The 23,886-nt window shown below is 47.1% G+C and overlaps 1 protein-coding gene across 3 annotated transcripts in view; it reads left to right on the top strand.

Annotated features, from left to right (window-relative positions):
* caska (calcium/calmodulin-dependent serine protein kinase a) overlaps positions 1-23,886 on the top strand; it is a 129,563-nt gene that overhangs the window by 5,572 nt on the left and 100,105 nt on the right. For all 3 annotated transcript variants that reach the window (XM_056290076.1, XM_056290075.1, XM_056290074.1), the window contains exons 2-3: positions 311-388; positions 587-659. In XM_056290076.1, the coding sequence (XP_056146051.1) occupies positions 311-388; positions 587-659 (151 nt within the window). The remainder of the gene's footprint in view (positions 1-310; positions 389-586; positions 660-23,886) is intronic.

Raw genomic sequence — 23,886 nt, 5'->3', positions numbered from 1 at the left:
TCCTGAGAGGACTTGTTTCTTTTGGGGGGGGGGGCGACTTACGATGACAGTTGAGCGTGCACAGTAGAGCGTACACACATTTGTGGTGTATACACACATGCACACACACAAACACAATTCTTTAAGCCCGCCGAGATGGGATATAGTTGCAGCGTCTCGTCCTGCTGCCCCTCTCCACCCAGTCACTGGCGTAGAGTCTTGATAAGCCTGACCTTTCCTTCCCTGCGAGACGCCTGCGCTGACCTTTACACCACACTGACCCTCTCTGTCCTTCTCCTTCACTCTCCCTCCCTCTCTCTCCCTCTCTCAGCATGGACGGGGCAGACCTGTGTTTTGAGATCGTGAAGAGGGCAGATGCCGGCTTCGTCTACAGCGAAGCCGTGGCCAGGTGAGTTTGCTGGGTTTCTCTCTTCTTCTTTCTTTCTAGACTTCCCGTTGAGCCGGCTGAAGTTTTGTGGTCAGTACTGACCCACGTGACCGTGATATGAACGCGTACCTTTATGCTGACGTGTATGAGTAGGGTACTCGCCTCCTCATCTTCTCGGTGGTGTGCGGCGGTGATGGTGTTTTCTTGCCCCTCTCTTAGTCACTACATGAGACAGATCCTGGAGGCGCTGCGTTACTGCCATGACAACAACGTCATCCACCGAGATGTCAAGGTATTACTACCCGCCAACTGTCACGCTTTTCACCATGCCATCGCTGTACTGCATTGTTCTGTACTGTACTGTACTGCACTGGGCTGCACTGTACTATACTGTACTGGGCTGCACTGTACTATACTGCATTGTACTATACTGTACTGCACTGGGCTGCACTGTACTGTACTGCACTGTACTATACTGCATTGTACTATACTGTACTGCACTGGGCTGCACTGTACTGTACTGCATTGTACTATACTGTACTGCACTGGGCTGCACTGTACTATACTGTACTGTACTGGGCTGCACTGTACTGCACTGTACTGCACTGGGCTGCACTGTACTATACTGTACTGTACTGCACTGTACTGTAATGCGCTGTACTGTACTGTAATGCACTGTGCTATACTGTACTGTACTGCACTGCACTGTACTGCACTGGGCTGCACTGCACTATACTGTACTGTACTGTACTGCAGTGTACTGTACTGGGCTGCACTGTACTATACTGTACTGTACTGTTCTGGGCTGCACTGTGCTTTACTGCACTGTACTGCACTGGGCTGCACTGTACTGTACTGCACTGTACTGCACTGGGCTGCACTGCACTATACTGTACTGTACTGCACTGTACTGTACTGGGCCGCACTGTACTATACTGTACTGTACTGTACTGTACTGCACTGTACTGTACTGGGCCGCACTGTACTATACTGTACTGTACTGTTCTGGGCTGCACTGTGCTTTACTGCACTGTACTGCACTGGGCTGCACTGTACTATACTGTACTGTACTGCACTGTACTGTACTGCACTGGGCTGCACTGCACTATACTGTACTGTACTGTACTGTACTGTACTGTACTGGGCTGCACTGTACTATACTGTACTGTACTGCACTGGGCTGCACTGCACTATACTGTACTGTACTGTACTGCACTGGGCTGCACTGTACTATACTGTACTGTACTGCACTGTACTGTAATGCACTGTACTATACTGTACTGTACTGCACTGTACTGTAATGCACTGTACTGCACTGTACTGTAATGCACTGTACTGTACTGGGCTGCAGGGCGAGTTTGGCCGTCTGTGCCAGTACACACACCAACGTAATGAATAGTACCGTCCTAATGATTATGTACTGCATACTGCACAGCCAAACATTAGCAGTAAAATGAAAAGGCACTGTTTCATCCGCCGCCCACTTGAACAACACTTTAAATCCTCCACGGCCTCCGGCTGCCGTTGGTCTCTCACCGCTCACTAAGTTGGGATAGCAAGCAGCACATGCCAGGAGAAACCAGAAGAGGCAGTCTGCTTGTTAGGACAGGTCACTTCTGTCAATAAGCATAATTAAGAGTTTCTCTCAGATGGAAGTACTCGCGGGCTGGCAGCCAGTCAACCGCCAAATATATAAATACAGACCGCCGCCTGAGTAGATTGTTGTTGTTAGACCTCTAAATGTCAATATATTTTACTCTTTAGTTGTATATTTTCCAGTATAACGTGATGGTCAATTTGTTTTTTTATGAATGAATGTATGAAAGCCACTTTATTTGACATTGTATTCTTACAATGAAATTATTCTCTGCATTTTAACCCATCCTATTATTTGGAGCAGCGGGCAGCCGCAGAGCCCGGAGCTCCACTCCAGTTCTTCTTTCCATTGCCTTGCTCAGGGGCACAGACAGGAGTATTAACCCTAACATGCATGTCTTTTTTTTTTATTAATTGATATTTTTCTGGACAGATCAACAATTGCATCCATAAACACAACGCATCATAACACAAGTATCCAACAAACTCAACTGTCCTCTTTTCCTGTTTTTAAACAACATACACCCAAACAAAAAACATAGCCATAGAGTCCATATGAATATTCATGCAGAGTAATCATCTATTTCCATGTCCACATCCCATTTCTGTGAAGAATAAGCCCCAGACCTCCTTAAACATGTTCTCTCCACCCGCCACTCTATAGGTGATTCGTTCATATGTTGCCGTCATATGCATTGTTTCCATCCATTCATTGTAGGTTGAAGGAGCAGAGGATTTCCAGGGTCTCAGATTGATTCTACAGCCCGTTATCAGAGCTAGCTGTACCCATAGCTTCATCCGATTAGACATTCTGACATGTTCTGGTAACAGTCCCAAAAGACACAGTGCTGGGGTTTTAATCAGCGATAACTTCAACATCCCGTTCAGAAAAACAACAATGTTGTCCCACATACATACTGTCTTCTCACAATAACACAGTAGATGTACTAAAGTCCCAGACTCCTTCCCACATCTCCAGCAAGCATCATTGTCCCTTAGTTTCAGTTTGGCCAGTTTACATGGGGTCCAGTAGCTTCTATTGATCACCTTATAATGAATGAGTTGTGACTGTGCTTCACGTGAGCATTTATGCCACGATGCAACAATCTTCTCCCAGACCTCTGTCGACATCTCCCCCCCCCCCCCCAACATCCTTTTCCCAACACATTTTCAGGCCCTCTAGTTGTGGCTTGTGTGCTTCCCTAATATGCACATAAAATAGTGAGGCCCCCCCTTTTCCCATCCATGTTGTATGGAAAAGATCCTGTATTCTAGTTTGTGGATTCAATTCAGATTTTACCTGGCCCAATATACAATGCCTAACTCGCAAAAGTTTCCAAAAGTCTGATTTGTCTAGATTATATTCTGTCTTCACTTCCTCAAAGGATTTCACTCCGTCTTTCCCAAACAGATCTCCAAGGAGATGTATACCTGACCTAGCCCACCTTTCCCACATGAATGTCTTCTTGCCTATGAGAAGCTTCTTATTGTACCATATGGATGCTTTAGGTGTGAGATATGTATTGGATTTCATTATATGATGTGCCACTCTCCAAGATTCCTGAGCAAAAGATAACACTGGGTTCCTGAATGGTATTGCTCTTCCCATTTGTGTCAGAGATGCCTCTAGGGAGGAAGGATATACTAGCTCTTCTTCTATCCTTACCCAAGCAGGAGCCTGGTCTGGAGGAACATTCATTTTAGAAAGTTGGGAGAGAGAGAAGGCATAATGATACCAGTCAATCTTTGAGAGTGACAGGCCCCCCTGTTCTTTAGCTGCGTATAACTTAGTACGGTTAAATAAGGGCTTTTTTCCCATCCAGAGAAAGTGCTCAATTACTGTTTTAACAACAAGCGTGGGAATGATAAGGGTAGCGTGTATATAATATATTGTATTTTAGGTGCTATAATCATTTTCACCAGGTTTATTCTTCCCAACAGTGATATATTCATCTTAGTCCAATTCTGCAACAGAAATTTAATGTTTTGAATGATAGGCGCTATATTCAATTCCATTATCTTATTCAGACCCGGCGTTAGTTTAATCCCCAGATATGTTAGGCCGGACGGCATCCATCTGGACTGCCATTTTTCTCTAATGACCGGTGGGCATAATTTGGATAGTGGCATGGCTTCTGATTTTGTCCAATTGATTGTATATCCCGATACCTCAGAGAAAGAGTCTATTACTAAATTAATTTCTGATGCAGCCATTTCAGGATTACTGGATACCACTAGGATGTCGTCAGCATATAAAAAAAGTTTATGTCCTGCTTGTATTCCCACTATATTCTTATTCGCGCGTAAGGCCAGTGCCAATGGTTTGAGAAAAAGAGCAAACATGTGAGGTGAGAGAGGATAGCCCTGCCTAGTGCTACAGCCCAGCTTAAAAGAGGGTGACATGATGCCATTGGTGAGAACAGTGGCCATCGGATCTGTATACATTAGCTGAACCCATGGTAGGAACGATGGTCCAAACCCATATCTCTCTAAAATAGAAAACAAAAAGGAAAACTCCACCTTATCAAAGGCCTTCTCTGCATCTAGACAGAAGGCAACCACTGGGTCATTTCTCGTTTTCCACATCAGATGCAAGAGTCTGCGTAAATTATCAGCTGAGCTCCTCCCCTTTACAAATCCAACTTGGTCTGGATGTATTAGAAGTAGAATAGCATCCTCTAGTCTGGTTGCTAGAATCTTGGCCAACACTTTTTCATCCACATTGATTAGTGAGATTGGTCAAAAATTACCACAGTACTGCGGGTCCTTCCCCTTCTTATGAAGTAAAGTGATTACTGCTGATCTCATGCTTTCCGGGAGTTTACCTTTCTGTAAAGCATCTTGATAGACAGTTTGCAGTCTCGGGGCTAACTTGTCGATAAACTTCCTATAAAAGTCAGAAGTAAACCCATCATTTCCCAGCGCTTTTCCCAAGCTAAGATTAAGTACTGCTTGCTGAATTTCTTCAATAGTGACGTCTCCTTCTAAGGTGTCTCTCTGAGCCTCTGTTAAGGTTGGCATGTTAATTGTTGAGAGGAAGCTCTTCAGCTTAGACTCATCCATCGTCCCTTGTGATGTGTAAAGTTCTTGGTAAAATGTCTTAAACACCCCATTAATCCCCTTTTTATTCGTGATCAATTCATTACTTTTATTATATATTGAAGAAATTGTGTTTTGAGTTTGCCTCTGTTTTACTCTATGTGCCAATAATTTGCCCGCCCTCTCTCTCTGTTCATAGTATTTCTGCTTCGTATAAAACAACGCTGATTCGGCCTTCCTTTGTAAAATGTTATTCAAATCAAATTTGAATTTATTAAGTTTATGCCACGTTTCTGGGTCTGGATGCTGTATATGCTGTTTCTCAAGCTTTTTTATGTCTTTATCTAGTTTAAGCATCTTTTCATTTTCTGCTCTTTTAGCAAGCGCACTGTGTTATATAAGACGCCCCCTTACATATGCTTTAAAGGCATCCCACATCATCCCAGAGTCTGAAATTGAGCCCTCGTTAAATTCACAGAATTCACACATCACCGTCTTAACAAATGTACAATACTCTTCTCCATTTAACCTGAAATTATCAAAGCGCCACCTTAACACCCGTTCCTCATTTTCTTGAGGGGACATAACTACATCCACAGGTGCATGATCCGTCAAAACTATATTGCCAATTGTAGCACTAAGCACCTGGTTAACGAAAGCCCTAGATATAAGAAAATAATCAATCCTAGAATATGTGGCATGGGGGTGAGAGAAAAAGGTATAATCTCTTTCTTGCGGGTGTAATAACCGCCATATATCAATAAGTCCCAGTTCTTCCATCATCAACTCTATTGCGGCCATTGATGCAGACCTATAGCTGGGTCGGCTTGATTGAGAGGATTTGTCCAGTTTCAGATCTCTAACCTGGTTGAAGTCTCCCCCTATAATTATATTGTCGTTCCCCACATTTCTAATTATATTACAGACATCATGGAAAAAGTCTGGCGATACTGAATTCGGACCATAGAGCCACTGTCACTCTTTGGCCTTCCATTATAGCATCTAAGATGATCCATCTACCTTCTTTATCTGAGATGTGCTTCAGCACTTGGAAGTCTACGTTCCTCTTAACAAGAATAATCACCCCTCTCTTCCTAGCAGGGAATGTGCTATAATAAACCTGTCCCACCCAGTCTCGTTTCAATTTGTCAGATTCCTTCTCATTCAAATGTGTTTCCTGAATAAGGGCTATATCAGCCTTTTTCTGTTTGAGAAATGTTAGGATTTTTTTCCTTTTAATAACATGTGCGCACCCTGCTATATTCCAAGATACTATTTTAAGTAAACCCATACTGAATTATTGAAGTATCCCCATAATAAAAGTTGCCCTATATGCATTTATCCCTCGGATCTGAAAAATATATAGCCTACTTGCATTGCAATTAGTAGGCCTACTGCCTGTATTCGTAGACTCATTATGGCTAGACATCGGACACATAACATGAGCATAACCTACAAGACTAAAAGACACAACAGACAAAAAAAGAAAAACAAAACTGAAAACTAGCTGGCCCCCATGCCAGTCATTCCCATAGTTTAACTTTAGTGAGTCCATGGAACTGGTTGATCCCGTCGAAGGCTGCACTACTGGCGAGCCAACTGACTCAACCCTCACTCCTTAACACGCAACTTAGTGATTGCATAGCGTTTGGTAGACCCAATCAGGCTGCAAAATGATTAATTTTCCTTAGTCCCTACCTCGTGGCTAACATAATCCTGTTTCTATAAACAAGTAGACCAGGGGCGGATCTACAGGGGGGCAAGGGGTGGCAGCTGCCACCTCTGGGACACAGTCTTGCCACCCCTGTTGCCACCCCATTTATAAATCAGATAAAATGTTTTTAAAGTATATGTTATGTACATGCATGGTGAAGGTCAATGAGACCCGCACCAAACTCATCTCAAACAGAAGTCGCCGATTTAGAATCCCCCTCCCCCTCACAGGCGCGGATCTACAGGGTGGCAAGGGGTGGCAGCTGCCACCTCTGGGACACAGTCTTGCCACCCCTTTGCCACCCCAGGAAAAAATCTCTAGATCCACTACTGAAGTAGACCAACAGCAACGACCTCAGATTAATACCAGAGAGCCCCGGTTAATATCCCCTGTGGTCTAGGCTTTCCTGTCTCTTTCGCTCCCCGCCTACCATAGACTCGATACAGTCCCGTCCCCACATGGTGACATCGTGGTCCTGTTTCCTGCGGGTGCTCTCTACACCAAACGAGTAAGAGTTGTTGCTGTATCAATGTCAATTCGATGTCAACGTCAGTTAGCCAAGGTCTCGAAATCCCAAATGAATCCTCGCCATCAGCGAGCGCACCTCTTTCCGCAGAGGCCCCTGTTTTATCTGCCAGGCGGCTGAGAAAGAGCTCAGCTTCCGCCGGGCTGGAGAGCTCGTGTCGCCGCGTGTTAAGCTGAAGGTCCTCGTGGCTGGGTATCGCAGGGCGTACACGAGCTTGCGTGCCTGCAGCATCCGCCTCACCTCATCGTGTCTCCTGCGTTTCTCTTGTATGTCTTGGGCGTAGTCTTGGAAGAAGAAGTAAATCCTCGCGTTTCTCCAGCTCGCTTCTTCCTTCCTCCTCGCTGCTGCTAGCACTGCACACTTAGCCTTATCTCGCAGGAAACGAACGATGACGTGCCTCGGTCTGGAGTTGTCATTCGGGGGTGGGCCCACACCATGAATCCTGTCAGCTTCGTCCCACTCATCCGCGTTTATTCCCAGACTCTCCTTTAGCAGTGTTTTGAGAAAGGCATCGTAATCTGGGCCCTCCGCCCCCTCCTTGATACCCGAACCCCTGATGTTCTGGCGCCTGGAGTAGCCCTCCAAGGTGGGTAGCCTATCTCGCAGCAGCCTGTTTGGCTGCACCATGTCCTCCATGACTGGGCCCTGTTTAGCGTTGTCATCCTCCAGCACTGATATTCCTGATTCGGCCTCGGTAGTTCTGTCCCCAAGCTTTTTAACAGTGTCATTCAGAGAATCCATTCCACTTGTCACTCCGGATACATCTTTAGCTAGAGTCTCAAGGATGGTCCGAACGCCCTGTAGTTCAGTAGCCACGTTAGCTAGGTGCGGGCTATCTGGAGCTTCACGCTGCGGCGCCATCTTGCTCGTTGGTTCGGTAGAAGTTTTAGTTCGCTGATTTTGAGGCGGATTACGAGTAAAATAATGACTCTTTTGGGACGTATTCAATCATGTAACCACGAGGCGCAAAGTAGACGGTATTATACAATCATAATCTAGATTTTTCTGAGAGTTTCGTCGAATTGGCCAGACATTACTTCTCCTATGCAGCCATCTTGGGTGAGCGTACCACGTGACTCCCACGTGACGGTCAATTTGAGCCTTATCAACAGTCAGGGAAAAGCTGCAGGGAACTCTAGTTAGTCGCAGGGAACTCGAGTTATTCGCAGGGAACTCGAGTTATTCGCAGGGAACTCGAGTTAGTCACAGAGAATTCGAGTTAGTCGCAGGGAACTCGAGTTATTCGCAGGGAACTCTAGTTAGTCGCAGGGAACTCGAGTTAGTCGCAGGGAACTCGAGTTAGTCGCAGGGAACTCCAGTTAGTCGCAGGGAACTCCAGTTATCCGCAGGGAACTCGAGTTAGTCGCAGGGAACTCCAGTTAGTCGCAGGGAACTCGAGGTAGTCACAGGGAACTCGAGTTAGTCGCAGGGAACTCGAGTTATTCGCAGGGAACCCGAGTTAGTCACAGGGAACTCGAGTTATTCGCAGGGAACTCGAGTTAGTCGCAGGGAACTCGGGTTAGTCGCAGGGAACTCGAGTTAGTCGCAGGGAACTCGAGTTAGTCACAGGAAACTCGAGTTAGTCGCGGTAAGTGCATCTTCGTAAAACGACGATCGCCAAAAAAAAATCCTCGTTGCATGACGTTACAATTTGGCCTGAGGTCTCCTGTAGGTTTAATCTTGGGGTTAAGCCAAAGATTAGGTTATTAAACTACTTTTTAGGCTACGATTTTGCTGGCTAGCTAACTTATCCGAAAAGTGACTGACGAGACGAAGTAATGCGCGCGCATCAGGCACATGATACTGTGTGACGTAGCACGTAAGGCAAAACTTGGTGTTTCGCCCACACCAAGTTTTTAGGGAGTCCCGTGCTGCAATCAGCGCACGTGCTACATCGGCGCGCGTTATCAATCTACACCGCTGGCAGAGCAACATGACGCCAAGCAGGAATTGAGTCCTTTCAATAGTTGCCGCATCTCATTTTGTTGAATCCATCGCATTGGGTCACAGATACTAACAGTCTGTTTGTTTGTGTTTAGCTCCAGCAAAGATTCTGCGTGGCGTTGATCAGACATCTTTATGCATAAAAGAGTAACCGATCAAACTCACGTAAATTTCTAATTCTGGTAAATATAGGTCACGCAGGGTCAAACCACCAGGGGGCGTCTGAAGCTGTATTAACAGTAAAGCAAGTAGCCATCACTAGTCATTACACCTGCTATGTGTGAATAGGCTGCAGATTCACTGTCTTCACTAAACATGCACTGGTCTCTGTTTACCAGCAGGAGGTTGTCTTCGGCATCCTGCTTCCTCTCATTTGATATGATACACACAACACATATGATACAACAGAAGGAGCGACAAATCAACGGACCGCGTCACTGTTTTCATCACTGTGTTCCCCGAAGACTGTTGCTCTGTACGTGGGAACTTAATTTAGTGTTCACTTTTTGTGTTTGTATCTGAGAGAGAGCGAGAGAGAGAGTGAAAGAGAGAATTCAAACGGTGTGTATAAGTGCACATCCCCACATCATATCACAGCAGTAGTCAAACCCAACAGTCACACTGAGTCACACACTGACAGGCTGATAAGTGGTATTGGAAGGTGATACAGAAAATAACGGTTTGGCAGCTGACCTACACTTTACACAGCTGACCTACATTTTACACAGCTGACCTATACTTTACACTTTACACAGCTGACCTATACTTTACACAGGTGACCTACACTTTACACAGGTGACCTACACTTTACACTGCTGACCTACACTTTACACAGGTGACCTACACTTTACACAGCTGACGTACACCTTACACAGCTGACCTACACTTTACACTGCTGACCTACACTTTACACTTTACACAGCTGATCTACACCTTACACAGCTGACCTACACTTTACACTTTACACTGCTGACCTACTTTACACAGCTGACCTACACTTTACACTGCTGACCTACACTTTACACTTTACACAGCTGACCTACACCTTACACAGCTGACTTACACTTTACACTTTACACAGCTGACCTACATTTTACACAGCTGACCTACACTTTACACTTTACACAGCTGACCTACACTTTACACTTTACACAGCTGACCCACACTTTACACAGCTGACCCACGCTTTACACAGCTGACTTACACCCTACACAGCTGACCTACACTTCACACTGCTGACCTACACTTTACACCTTACACAGCTGACCTACACTTTACACAGCTGACCTACACTTTACCCTGCTGACCTACACTTTACACTTTACAAAGCTGACCTACATTTCACACAGCTGACCTACATTTCACACAGCTGACCTACATTTCACACAGCTGACCTACACTTTACAAAGCTGACCTACATTTCACACAGCTGACCTACATTTCACACAGCTGACCTACACTTTACACAGCTGACTTACACCCTACACAGCTGACCTACACTTCACGCTGCTGACCTACACTTTACACCTTACACAGCTGACCTACTCTTTACACAGCTGACTTACACCCTACACAGCTGACCTACACTTCACACTGCTGACCTACACGTTACACCTTACACAGCTGACCTACACTTTACACAGCTGACCTATACTTTACACAGCTGACCTACACTTTACACAGCTGATCTCCACTTTACACTTTACACAGCTGACCTACACTTTACACAGCTGACCTACACTTTACACAGTTCAGACTTAAGCTGTTTGAATCCAGACATGTAACTCTGACCTTCTCTTGTTTCCATCCAAAGTATAAATACACCTTTATGTATTTTATCCCCATGCTTTGTTTTTCTGTTTACATGAGAGAGATTGTGTGTGTGTGTGTGTGTGTGTGTGTGTGTGTGTGTGTGTGTGTGTGTGTGTGTGTGTGTGTGTGTGTGTGTGTGTGTGTGTGTGTGTGTGTGTGTGTGTGTGTGCTCACCCCACTGAAGGTTCAGCCAGTTTCTTAAAGGAACTGTTTCAGAAAGAACTTTTCAACCTCCTCCAGGGAAGCTGTGGTGTAATAGAGGCAGAATAGAACTCAGAACTCCACCTTGGCGGCGTCCGGGTGGCATGGTCATCTATTCCGTTGCCTACCAACAAGGGAAGCGCCGGTTCGAATCCCTGTGTTACCTCTAGCTTGGTCGGACATCCCTACAGGCACAATTACCGTGTCTGCGGGTGGGAAGCTGGATGTGGGTATGTGACCAGGTCGCTGCACTAGTGCTTCCTCTGGTCAGTTGGGGCGTCTGTTCGGGGTGGGGGAGGGAGAACTGGGAGGAATAGCGTGATCCTCCCCCACGCTACACCCCCCTGGTGACACTCCTCACTGTCAGGTGAAAAGAAGTGTCTGGTGACTCCACATGTATGGGAGGAGGCATGTGGTGGACTGCAGCCCTCCCCGGATCGGCAGAGGGGGTTGGAGCAGAGACCAGGACGGCTCGGAAGAGTTGGGTAATTGGCCGGGTACAATTGGGGAGAAATGGGGGGGGGGCAGTGTTGGTGGACTCCTCCTGAAGTCCACTGTCATTTCAACTGTTTTGAGTGTGTTCAGCTCCAGGTTGTTATGGCCGCACCAGAGGACCAGCTGTTCAACCTCCCGTCTATATGCAGACTCGTCACCATCTTGGATAAGGCCAGTGATGGTTGTGTCATCCACAAACTTCCGGAGTTTAACAGGCGGGTCACCTGAGGTGCAGTAATTTGTGTAGAGGGAGAAGAGTAGAGGGGAGAGCACACATCCCTGAGGGGCGCCAGTGCTGATTGTCCGGGTGCTGGATGTGATGTTCTCCAGCCTCATCAGCTGCCTCCTGTCTGTCAAGAAGTTTTTAACCCACTGGCAGATGGGGCCTGGCACAGTGAGCCGGGTGAGTTTGGAGTGGAGGATATCTGGGACGATGGTGTTGAACGCTGAGCTGAAGTCCACAAACAGGACCCTTGTGTGTGGCCCTGGGGAGTTGAGGTGTTGGAAGATGTAGTGCAATCCCATGTTGACTGCATCCTCCACTGACATGTTTGCTTGGTAGGCAAACTGCAGGAGGTCGAGCAGGGGGCCTGTGATTTCCTTCAGGTGGGCCAGCATATTTTATAAAACCTGCTCAGCTGGCGGTGTGTTGACCACACTAGTGACTGACTCAGACAGTCCGGGGAGGTCCTGAAGGGACAGGTCATGCCATGCCTTCACCTGCCAGCCCTGTCTGCCAGAGTGATGTCAGGTGCTGTGTTATCCCCCCTGCATGTGAGTGTGTGTGTCTTTTGTAGCTTTTCCCCTCAGCAATCTGATGCTCTGTCTGGTGTGTTAGGTCTGTGTTAAGTCTGTTAGGTCTGTGTTAGGTCTGTTAGATCTGTGTTAGGTCTGTGTTAGATCTGTGTTAGGTCTGTTTGGTCTGTGTTAGATCTGTGTTAGGTCTAGGTGAGGTCTGTTAAGTCTGTTAGGTCTGTATTAGGTCTGGGTGAGGTCTGTGTTAGGTCTGTGTTAAGTCTGTTAGGCCTGTGTTAGGTCTGTTAGGTCTGTGTTAGATCTGTTAGGTCTGGGTAAGGTCTGTGTGAGGTCTGTTAGGTCTGTGTTAGGTCTGTTAGGTCTGGGTGAGGTCGGTGCGAGGTCTGTTAGGTCTGTGTCAGGTCTGTTAGGTCTGTGTTAGTTTTGTTCGGTCTGTTAGGCCGGTGATAGATCTGTCTGAGGTCTGTGTTAGGTCTGTCTGAGATCTGTCAGGTCTGTTTTACGTCTGTGTGAGGTCAGTGTTAGGTCTCTGTTAAGTCTGTGTTAAGTCTTTTAGGTCTGTAAGGTCTGTTGGGTCTGTGTTAGGTCTCTGTGTCAGGTCTGTTAGGTCTGTGTGACAGCTTTGTTAGGTCTGTGTTAGGTCTGTTAGTTCTGTGTTAGGTCTGTGTTAGATCTGCTAGGTCTGTTAGGTATGTGTTAGGTCTGTGTTACACCTTTGTTAGGTCTGTGTTAGGTCTGTTAGGTCTGTGTTAGGTCTGTGTTAGGTCTGTGTTACACCTTTGTTAGGTCCGTGTTAGGTCTGTTAGGTCTGTGTTAGGTCTGTGTTAGGTCTGTGTTACACCTTTGTTAGGTCTGTGTTAGGTCTGTTAGGTCTGTGTTAGGTCTGTGTTACACCTTTGTTAGGTCCGTGTTAGGTCTGTTAGGTATGTGTTAGGTCTGTGTTACACCTTAGTTAGGTCTGTGTTAGGTCTGTTAGTTCTGTGTTATGTCTGTGTTAGGTCTGTGTGAGGTCTGTTGGGTCTGTATTGGGTCTGTGTCAGGTCTGTTAGGTCTGTGTTAGGTCTTTGTTAAGTCTGTTAGGTCTGTGTTAGGTCTGTGTCAAGTCTGTTAGGTATGTGTTAGGTCTTTGTTAGGTCTGTTAGGTATGTGTTAGGTCTGTGTTACACCTTTGTTAGGTCTGTGTTAGGTCTTTGTTAGGTCTTTTAGGTCTGTGTTAGGTCTGTGTTAGGTCTTTGTTAGGTCTTTTAGGTCTGTGTTAGGTCTGTGTTAGGTCTGTATTAGGTCTGTGTTAGGTCTGTTAGTTCTGTGTTAGGTCTGTTAGATCTGTGTTAGGTCTGTTAGGTCTGTGTTAGATCTGTGTTAGGTCTAGGTGAGGTCTGTTAAGTCTGTTAGGTCTGTATTAGGTCTGGGTGAGGTCTGTGTTAGGTCTGTGTTAAGTCTGTTAGGTCTGTGTTAGGTCTGTTAGGTCTGTGTTAGATCTGTTAGGTCTGTGTGAGGTCTGTGTGAGGTCTGTTAGGTCTGTGTTAGGTCTGTTAGGTCTGGGTGAGGTCGGTGCGAGGTCTGTTAGGTCTGTGTCAGGTCTGTTAGGTCTGTGTTAGTTTTGTTCGGTCTGTTAGGCCGGTGATAGATCTGTCTGAGGTCTGTGTTAGGTCTGTCTGAGATCTGTCAGGTCTGTTTTACGTCTGTGTGAGGTCAGCGTTAGGTCTCTGTTAAGTCTGTGTTAAGTCTTTTAGGTCTGTAAGGTCTGTTGGGTCTGTGTTAGGTCTCTGTGTCAGGTCTGTTAGGTCTGTGTGACAGCTTTGTTAGGTCTGTGTTAGGTCTGTTAGTTCTGTGTTAGGTCTGTGTTAGATCTGCTAGGTCTGTTAGGTATGTGTTAGGTCTGTGTTACACCTTTGTTAGGTCTGTGTTAGGTCTGTTAGTTCTGTGTTAGGTCTGTGTTAGATCTGCTAGGTCTGTTAGGTATGTGTTAGGTCTGTGTTACACCTTTGTTAGGTCTGTGTTAGGTCTGTTAGTTCTGTGTTATGTCTGTGTTAGGTCTGTGTGAGGTCTGTTGGGTCTGTATTGGGTCTGTGTCAGGTCTGTTAGGTCTGTGTTAGGTCTTTGTTAAGTCTGTTAGGTCTGTGTTAGGTCTGTGTCAAGTCTGTTAGGTCTGTGTTAGGTCTTTGTTAGGTCTGTTAGGTATGTGTTAGGTCTGTGTTACACCTTTGTTAGGTCTGTGTTAGGTCTTTGTTAGGTCTTTTAGGTCTGTGTTAGGTCTGTGTTAGGTCTGTGTTAGGTCTTTGTTAGGTCTTTTAGGTCTGTGTTAGGTCTGTGTTAGGTCTGTATTAGGTCTGTGTTAGGTCTGTTAGTTCTGTGTTAGGTCTGTGTTAGGTCTTTTAGGTCTGTGTTAGGTCTGTGTCAGGTCTGTTAGTTCTGTGTTAGTTCTGTGTTAGGTCTGTGTTAGGTCTTTGTTAGGTCTTTTAGGTCTGTGTTAGGTCTGTGTCAGGTCTGTTGGGTCTGTGTTAGGTCTGTGTCAGGTCTGTTAGGTCTGTATTAGGTCTGTGTCAGGTCTGTTAGTTCTGTGTTAGGTCTGTGTTAGGTCTTTGTTAGGTCTTTTAGGTCTGTGTTAGGTCTGTGTCAGGTCTGTTAGTTCTGTGTTAGGTCTGTGTTAGGTCTTTGTTAGGTCTTTTAGGTCTGTGTTAGGTCTGTGTCAGGTCTCTTAGTTCTGTGTTAGGTCTGTGTTAGGTCTTTGTTAGGTCTTTGTTAGGTCTTTTAGGTCTGTGTTAGGTCTGTGTCAGGTCTGTTAGTTCTGTGTTAGGTCTGTGTTAGGTCTTTGTTAGGTCTTTTAGGTCTGTGTTAGGTCTGTGTCAGGTCTGTTAGTTCTGTGTTAGGTCTGTGCTCTGCAGACAGATGACATTCATACCAGTGCTGTGAATGGTTAGACTGTTTATCCAGCTCGCAGGCTGTGAACGCTCAGCTTTGAGACGCGGGTTTGAACTCCGACATGCCAGAGTTTGAAGGTGATTCCTGGCTTCTGAGTGAGAAACTCTTCCCGCATCCTGAGAAATGTGCCTCTGGTGTAGGCTGCGGGAATTTCTAGGCGTTGTGCTCCTGCAGAGTGTGAACTCCAGATGCCCTGAGGCGACGGTGAGATACTGGAGTTCCAATCACAGATCCTGATCCAGTGTCACGGACGTGGTGGTTTTTAGTCACAAGTGAATGAATCGGCAGATCTCCTAACAGACTTTGTTCTAGAACCAGCGAGCTGCAGGGTGTTTGTAGCACCGCTGTCAGGTTTTATTTCTGTGAGATTTAGAGTTTGGTTCATGTGAACTCAGATCCGAAAATTCCAATTTTGGACGAAGGACGTATGTTTTAGTATCAATATTCTATCTTCACAGGCGTCTGGGTAGCATAGCAGTCTATTCCGTTGCCCACCAGAACAGGGGTCGCCTGTTCGAAATCCCCGCATTACCTCCGGCTTAGTCGGGCGTCCCTACAGACACAATTGGATGTGTCTGCGCGTGGGAAGCCGGATGTGGGTATGTGTCCTGGTCACTGCACTAGCGCCTCCTCTGGTCGGTTGGGGCACCTGTTCGGGGGCGAGGGGGGACTGGGGGGAATAGCGTGATAGTCCCACCTGTGTGTTAATGTGTTCCCTCAATCCTACGTGGTTTACTGTCCTTGTTGCCCTTCTCTGTAGTACACATCACGGTTGTAGGCTGCTTTTGTAGGCGTTCCCCCATACCTCCACACCCAAACTCAACTACCCCATAACTCCACACCATAACTCAACTACCCCATACCTCCACACCCTAACTCAACTACCCCATACCTCCACACCCTAACTCAACTACCCCATACCTCCACACCATAACTCAACTACCCCATACTTCCACACCATAACTCAACTACCCCATACCTCCACACCCTAACTCAACTACCCCATACTACCACACCATAACTCAACTACCCCATACCTCCACACCATAACTCAACTACCCCATACCTCCACACCCTAACTCAACTACCCCATACCTCCACACCCTAACTCAACTACCCCATACCTCCACACTCTAGCTCAACTACCCCATACTTCCACACTGTAACTCAACTACCCCATACATCCACACTGTAACTCAATTACCCCATACTTCCACACCCTAACTCAACTACCCCATACTTCCACACCGTAACTCAACTACCCCATACCTCCACACCCAAACTCAACTTCCCCATACCTCCACACCCTAACTTAACTACCCCATACCTCCACACCCTAACTCAACTACCCCATACTTCCACACCGTAACTCAACTACCCCATACCTCCACACCCAAACTCAACTACCCCATACCTCAACACCCAAACTCAATTACCCCATGCCTCCACACCCTAACTCAACTACCCCATACCTCCACACCCAAACTCAACTACCTCATACCGCCACACCCTAACTCAACTACCCCACACTTCCACACCGTAACTCAGCTACCCCATACCTCCACACCCTAACTCAACTACCCCATACTTCCATACCGTAACTCAACTACCCCATACCTCCACACCATAACTCAATTACCCCATACTTCCACACCGTAACTCAACTACCCCATACTTCCACACCATAACTCAACTACCCCATACCTCCACACCCTAACTAAACTACCCCATACTTCCACACCCTAACTCAACTACCCCATACCTCCACACCCTAACTCAACTACCCCATACCTCCACACCCTAACTCACCTACCCCATACCTCCACACCCTAACTCAACTACCCCATACCTCCGCACCCTAACTCAACTACCCCACACTTCCACACCGTAACTCAACTACCCCATACCTCCACACCCTAACTCAACTACCCCATACTTGCACACCCTAACTCAACTACCCCATACTTCCACACCGTAACTCAACTACCCCATACCTCCACACCCTAACTCAACTACCCCATACCTCCACACTCTAACTCAACTACCCCATACCTCCACACCCTAACTCAACTACCCCATACTTGCACACCGTAACTCAACTACCCCATACTTCCACACCGTAACTCAACTACCCCATACCTCCACACCCTAACTCAACTACCCCATACCTCCACACTCTAACTCAACTACCCCATACTTCCACACCATAACTCAACTACCCCATACCTCCACACCCTAACTCAACTACCCCATACCTCCACATCCTAACTCAACTACCCCATACCTCCACATCCTAACTCAACTACCCCATACCTCCACACCCTAACTCAACTATCCCATACTTCCACACCGTAACTCAACTACCCCATACCTCCACACCCTAACTCAACTACCCCATACCTCCACACTCTAACTCAACTACCCCATACTTCCACACCATAACTCAACTACCCCATACCTCCACACCCTAACTCAACTACCCCATACTTCCACACCGTAACTCAACTACCCCATACCTCCACACCCTAACTCAGCTACCCCATACCTCCACAACGTAACTCACCTACGGCAATACGAGTGAACGGTACAGAATGTACTATATTAACTGTGTGTGTATGCATGCGTGTGAGTGTGTGTGTTTGTCTGTATGTGCACATGCTGTGGTGTCACCGCAGCTTAAGGGCCCAAACACACCAAACTTACTAGCGGCAACGGAAGCCGACTGTTGCGTTGCCTCACATCGCCTGCCGTCTGAGCCAAAAAGTAGCACTTGAACACACCGCAAAGACGACAGCCGACGGCCAGCTAACATGTACGCTCTGCACTGATTTGCCGAGCTGAACAGCCAATCAGAGTGACCTCTCTCACTGACGGGCTCCGCCGATTCAACATGCTGAGTCGGCCAAAAAGCTGCCCACAGGGGACCGCCTAGTGCCGACGGCGTGGGACACACCCCAAAAACTAGGGTCACAGACGCTCACCGATAGGCCAACATTGGCCGACGGTCGGCCTGGTGTGTCAGGGCCCTTAGACACTACCAGCACACACCGCAAAAACTAGGGTCACAGACGCTCACCGACAGCCGACCATTGGCCTGGTGTGTCAGGACCCTAATGAAGCTGGTGCTGTTTCTTTAGTCGACTCGCTGTGACACTCAGCACAAAGGAACTTAAAGGTTTCCTTTTGCCCCCTGGCTACTAAAGGGACTCCACCACCGCCCGCTGAATGCTTCATATCACGAACAAGCGCTGAACTCAGGCTGGTGTGAGTCTAATCAGGACTGTTGTGTTCAGGAGATTTGATGAGAGGCTGTGTTAGCATCACCCTGTGCTAGCTAGAAAGTAGACATGGAGAGAGGACAGCTCACTATGTTCTGTCCATCTACCCATCTTTCTATCTATGTGTGGATCACTACCTTGCCGTGGTGGAGAAGCTTGCGTGTACCAACGATCCCAAGAGCTATGCCGTCCGGAGCTTGGCTGCTGGTAGGGTCACCCAAGGCGGGTAGGTCAAGGGTGGAGGTTCCAGATGAAGCGCAATCCAACAAAGACCTCAACAGCGGAACTGGCGGAAGATGTCTCCAGGTCACAATGGCAGTGAAGGTGGGTGAAGGCTGCAACAGAGGGTGGTACAGAGGGTGGTACCCAATCGTCTTGGTTCTCCATGCCATTGGACTCTGGCCACCCCTTGCCAAGGACTGTGTGGTGGCTGCAGGCGCATCATCCACGCCATGTAAAAAGCTGTCACGCACAGGCATCCTCATTATGCAGCTCCAGGACCAGCCTCTACACCCACCTGAAGACCCAGAGGGAGGACGGTCATACTTGACCCCGAGTTATGAGCCAATGATGATGATGATGTGGGGAGGGGGTGGTGGATGGTTGACCGCAGCTAATGGCTTCTCTAATGGCAACCAGTGGGCCTTGTAGTGTTGGGAATTAAAATTGTGACGCTGAACCCTCACAGGCAGTCTAGACCTGAACTGCTAGTGTGTGTTGAATGGTAGCTGTGTGTCTGTTGGTTTATGTGCACTTTTTTACATTACCAAGTGAGCCAAGTGTGTATCCATCAATTATCCAAGCCGCTTATCCCAATTAGGGTCGCGGGATGCTGGAGTCTATCCCAGCAGTCTTAGGGCGGCAGACAGGGAGACACCCTGGACAAGCTGCCAGTCCATCAAAGGACAGACACATTCACCCCTAGGGACAATTTAGATTCACCTGACCTACATGTCTTTGGACTGTGGGGGGGAAACGCCACACAGAGGACGACCCGGGACAACCTCCCAAGGTTGGACTACCCTGGATCTGGAACCCAGGACCTTTTTCTGTGAGATGACCGTGCTAACCACTGCGCCACCGTGCCGCCCTATATGTTTATATATCAGGAATCAGGAACACTTTATTTGTCATTTCCCCCAGCCCACAGCAGTACAACACAAAGACAAACACACATCCAAAAACAACAAGAACACACATATCCAAACTAAACAAAAATAATCACTGTCCAAGGGAACGAACGCCAGCCAGGATGACTGTCAGAACTGCCAGTCTACATGGGCTAGCAGTTAGCTTAGCCCATCCCGCTTCCGCATCCTGTCAGACCGCCCTCAGTATTTCCTCCTCGGGCACAGCTCCAGGCAGGGGCCGTGGTCCCCGGGCCCACTGGAGGAATCTCTCAGCGTGGGCTCTCCCAACCAGACTCCCTCGACACACCTCCCCGCACTCCTCAAAACACCACAGTCAACGCCAGGTGAGGCCGCCGCCAGACCGCCCTCGGTGTTATCGGAACTGCCGGTCTGCATGGGCTAGCAGTTAGCTCAGCCTGCCCCACTCTCCCAGACGATCCAGCACCAGCTCTCCCAGCCATCAACCGAAGACAAAACGTAGATGCAGACGTGGACAAAGAAGCTGCATGGACGGTGCTGGGTGAGGCCGCTGCAGACGCAAATTCGCGCCGCCATCTTCCCACACCGGAAGTAGGGAAAAAATGTTACATATGTGTATATATTAATGTTACTATGTAGCAGTTCAGCTCTTGTCCACCCGTTAGCAGCCACCCAGGCCTGAAGGCTAAATTACACCTTCAGGTACAGCACATCAGTGGATCACGCCAGTATCGGACACTGTCGCTGCGTATCTCCACCAGTCACCGTCTGCTTGTTTGCTGATCTGAGCTGTCAAAGCCTCCTGCTAGCGTCGCCGTCGAAGCTCCGGTGGCAGTCAGAACCGCATATCTCCCGAGCAGGGTTCTGTCCAAACAGAACCACAACAACGATCAGTCACTCCATCTGCCTCTGACAACAGCAGACAGCCGGTGGAAATAGTGCCATCTCTAGGGAGAGTCCTTGGTCTGTCGCACACAGAAAAACAGACACGCACACACACACTGCACACAATGCACACGCGTGCCGAGTTTTTCGACTCCACCCTGTGATGCAGACCATTGCCATCTGCAGTGAGGCAGAACGGGGGGGGGGGGTTTGAATTACTGTAGTAATCACTCCGTGAGGAGCTGCTGCAAGCGCGTCACAGAGGAAATACCCGCGATTAAGATCCGGTAGATTACCCTAATTGGGGTAAACAAGTGTGGCGTGGAGACATTTCCCACTTTAGACTGAGGACTAGAGATTTTCACTTTTCCCAACACATGGTTTATGTAAAAGAGTGTAGTGTGGAGGGTTTGGAAACTTATTTCGGGACTCGTATTTGGCAGTTTTGGCTGTGTTAATTTTCACTGTGTAGGAGAATATAATGTGGTCAGAGGTGTGTGGGTTTGCCTGCTGCTGGCTGGAATGTGCTGTCCCCCTGTCACTTATATCCACACTACACTACACTACACTACACTACAGTACACTACACTACACTGCACTACACTACAGTACACTACACTACACTGCACTGCACTACAGCACACTACACTGCACTGCACTGCACTGCACTACACTACAGTACACTACACCACACTACACTACACTACACTGCACTACAGCACACTGCACTACACTACAGCACACTGCACTACACTACACTACACTACACTGCACTACACTGCACTGCACTACACTACACTACAGTACACTACACTACACTGCACTACACTACACTGCACTACACTACACTACACTGCACTACACTACACTACACTACACTACACTGCACTGCACTGCACTACACTACAGTACACTACACCACACTACACGACACTGCACTACAGTACACTACACTACACTACAGTACAGTACACTACACTACAGTACAGTACACTAGACTACACTACAGTACACTACACTACACTACAGTACACTACACTACACTACAGCACACTACACTACACTACAGCACGCTACACTACACTACAGCACGCTACACTACAGTACACTACACTACAGTACACTACACTACACTACAGCACGCTACACTACACTACAGTACACTACACTACAGTACACTACACTACAGTACAGTACACTGCACTACAGTACACTACACTACAGTACACTACACTACAGCACACTACACTACACTACAGCACACTACACTACAGTACACTACACTACAGCACACTACACTACAGTACACTACACTACAGCACACTACACTACACTACAGCACACTACACTACAGTACACTACACTACACTACACTACAGTACACTACACTACACTACAGTACAGTACACTGCACTACAGTACACTACACTACAGTACAGTACACTACAGTACAGTACAGTACACTACACTACACTACAGTACAGTACACTGCACTACAGTACACTACACTACAGTACACTACACTAGACTACACTACAGTACACTACACTAGACTACACTACAGTACACTACACTAGACTACACTACACTACACTACACTACAGTACACTACACTACACTACACTGCACTACACTACAGCACACTACACTACAGTACAGCACACTACACTACACTACAGTACACTACACTACACTACACTACACTGCACTACACTACACTACACTACACTACAGTACAGTACACTACACTACAGTACAGTACACTAGACTACACTACAGTACACTACACTACACTACACTACAGTACACTACACTACACTACAGCACACTACAGTACACTACACTACGGTACACTACACTACAGTACACTACAGTACACTACACTACACTACAGCACACTACAGTACACTACAGTACACTACAGTACAGTACACTAGGGGTCGACTGATTACCGGCCTGGCCGATTACTGCATGATATGCAGCATTTTTACGATTATCTGATCATTACTTCTTCTATCCAGTTGCCAATAAAATAAATACATTTAAAAATGTGCTACTTTGGCTCTGATGCAGCTGTCTGTCACCGTCTGTAGTCGCCACTCTGTGGTCTTGAGCAATGTCCCGCCCACAGCACAATCTGATTGGTTACACATCTGGAGTAATAGCCTATCAACACACACTTGCAGACTGGCGCCGCTCCAGTGAGCAAGCGGAGCTGTGTTTCCCACGTGAGGCAGCAGACATTGCAATAAACACCGCAATCCTCATTACTGAAGCTGGAAAAACACCACAATCTTATGACCTGTTTCTATGGTGACAAGCGTGTCCAAATAATACAGTTTGTTGCAGTGATATACAGTGAACTATAACGAGCTAATAGAGTTCATTCATGTAGTGATAGCTACATCTTTGAGTGACGTTGGTGCCAGTGCAACTGGAGCCTAATTTGGCTACCGTATTGTGGATGTACCACTACTGGCCCGTATGAGTTGGTGTTTTTGCATGGTACTAGTGCAGTACACATCCATCCAAACTTCACACTCAGCACTCTAAGGAATATGGTTGTAGTCACCCCTCCAGCCACAATGCGACTTGCGGTGGTAGAGTGCTGCTGTTTGTGTTTCCACTCATTGACTCCAAGTGTGAAGAAGCAGAATTTATTATTACTAACTAACTTTACTCCTCGCGGCATTCTCGAGATCCACTCATACAATTTCACACTCGACACTGCACTTCCACAAGTGTGAAGTCGATTGGATGAACGGTTGTTGGGGAAATCCTGTCCCTTATAATACGGGATCGTCCTGTATGGGAAAATACATCTTAGGTAGGAGGTGCAGTCTGAAAGAGATTAGAGACTGCAAGGTGGTGACATGGGAGAACATAGCTAGGCATCGTCGGATGTTGGTCTGTAGGATGACTTGTGAGATCAAGAAGAGGAAGACAGTGAAAGCAGAACCAAGAATTGAATGGTGGAAGTTGAAGAAAGGAAGACTGCTCATCACTGCCAGCTGTTTCTGGCTTCCGCCTTCGTGAGAGTCGGCTTCTTGAGATTGATAACAGCTGTTTATTCTCTTGCTATATCTTACCTATATGCTGCCCTAACCTCTTCACTTGGCCTACTAATTTAGCTCTTTTCTTTGCTTAGTTCACGTATCGCTATATTTTCTAGTTCTCTTTCTCAAGCGACTATTTTGTTTAGTAGGCAGCCTCTTGTTCCTAGTTTGTTACTAGCTGCAAGC

Source organism: Lampris incognitus, chromosome 11 (assembly GCF_029633865.1).
Source record: "Lampris incognitus isolate fLamInc1 chromosome 11, fLamInc1.hap2, whole genome shotgun sequence".
NCBI classification, from domain to species: Eukaryota; Metazoa; Chordata; class Actinopteri; order Lampriformes; family Lampridae; genus Lampris; species Lampris incognitus.
The sequence above is the reverse complement of the archived record's forward strand: the minus strand, read 5'-3'. Positions and strand labels throughout refer to the sequence as shown.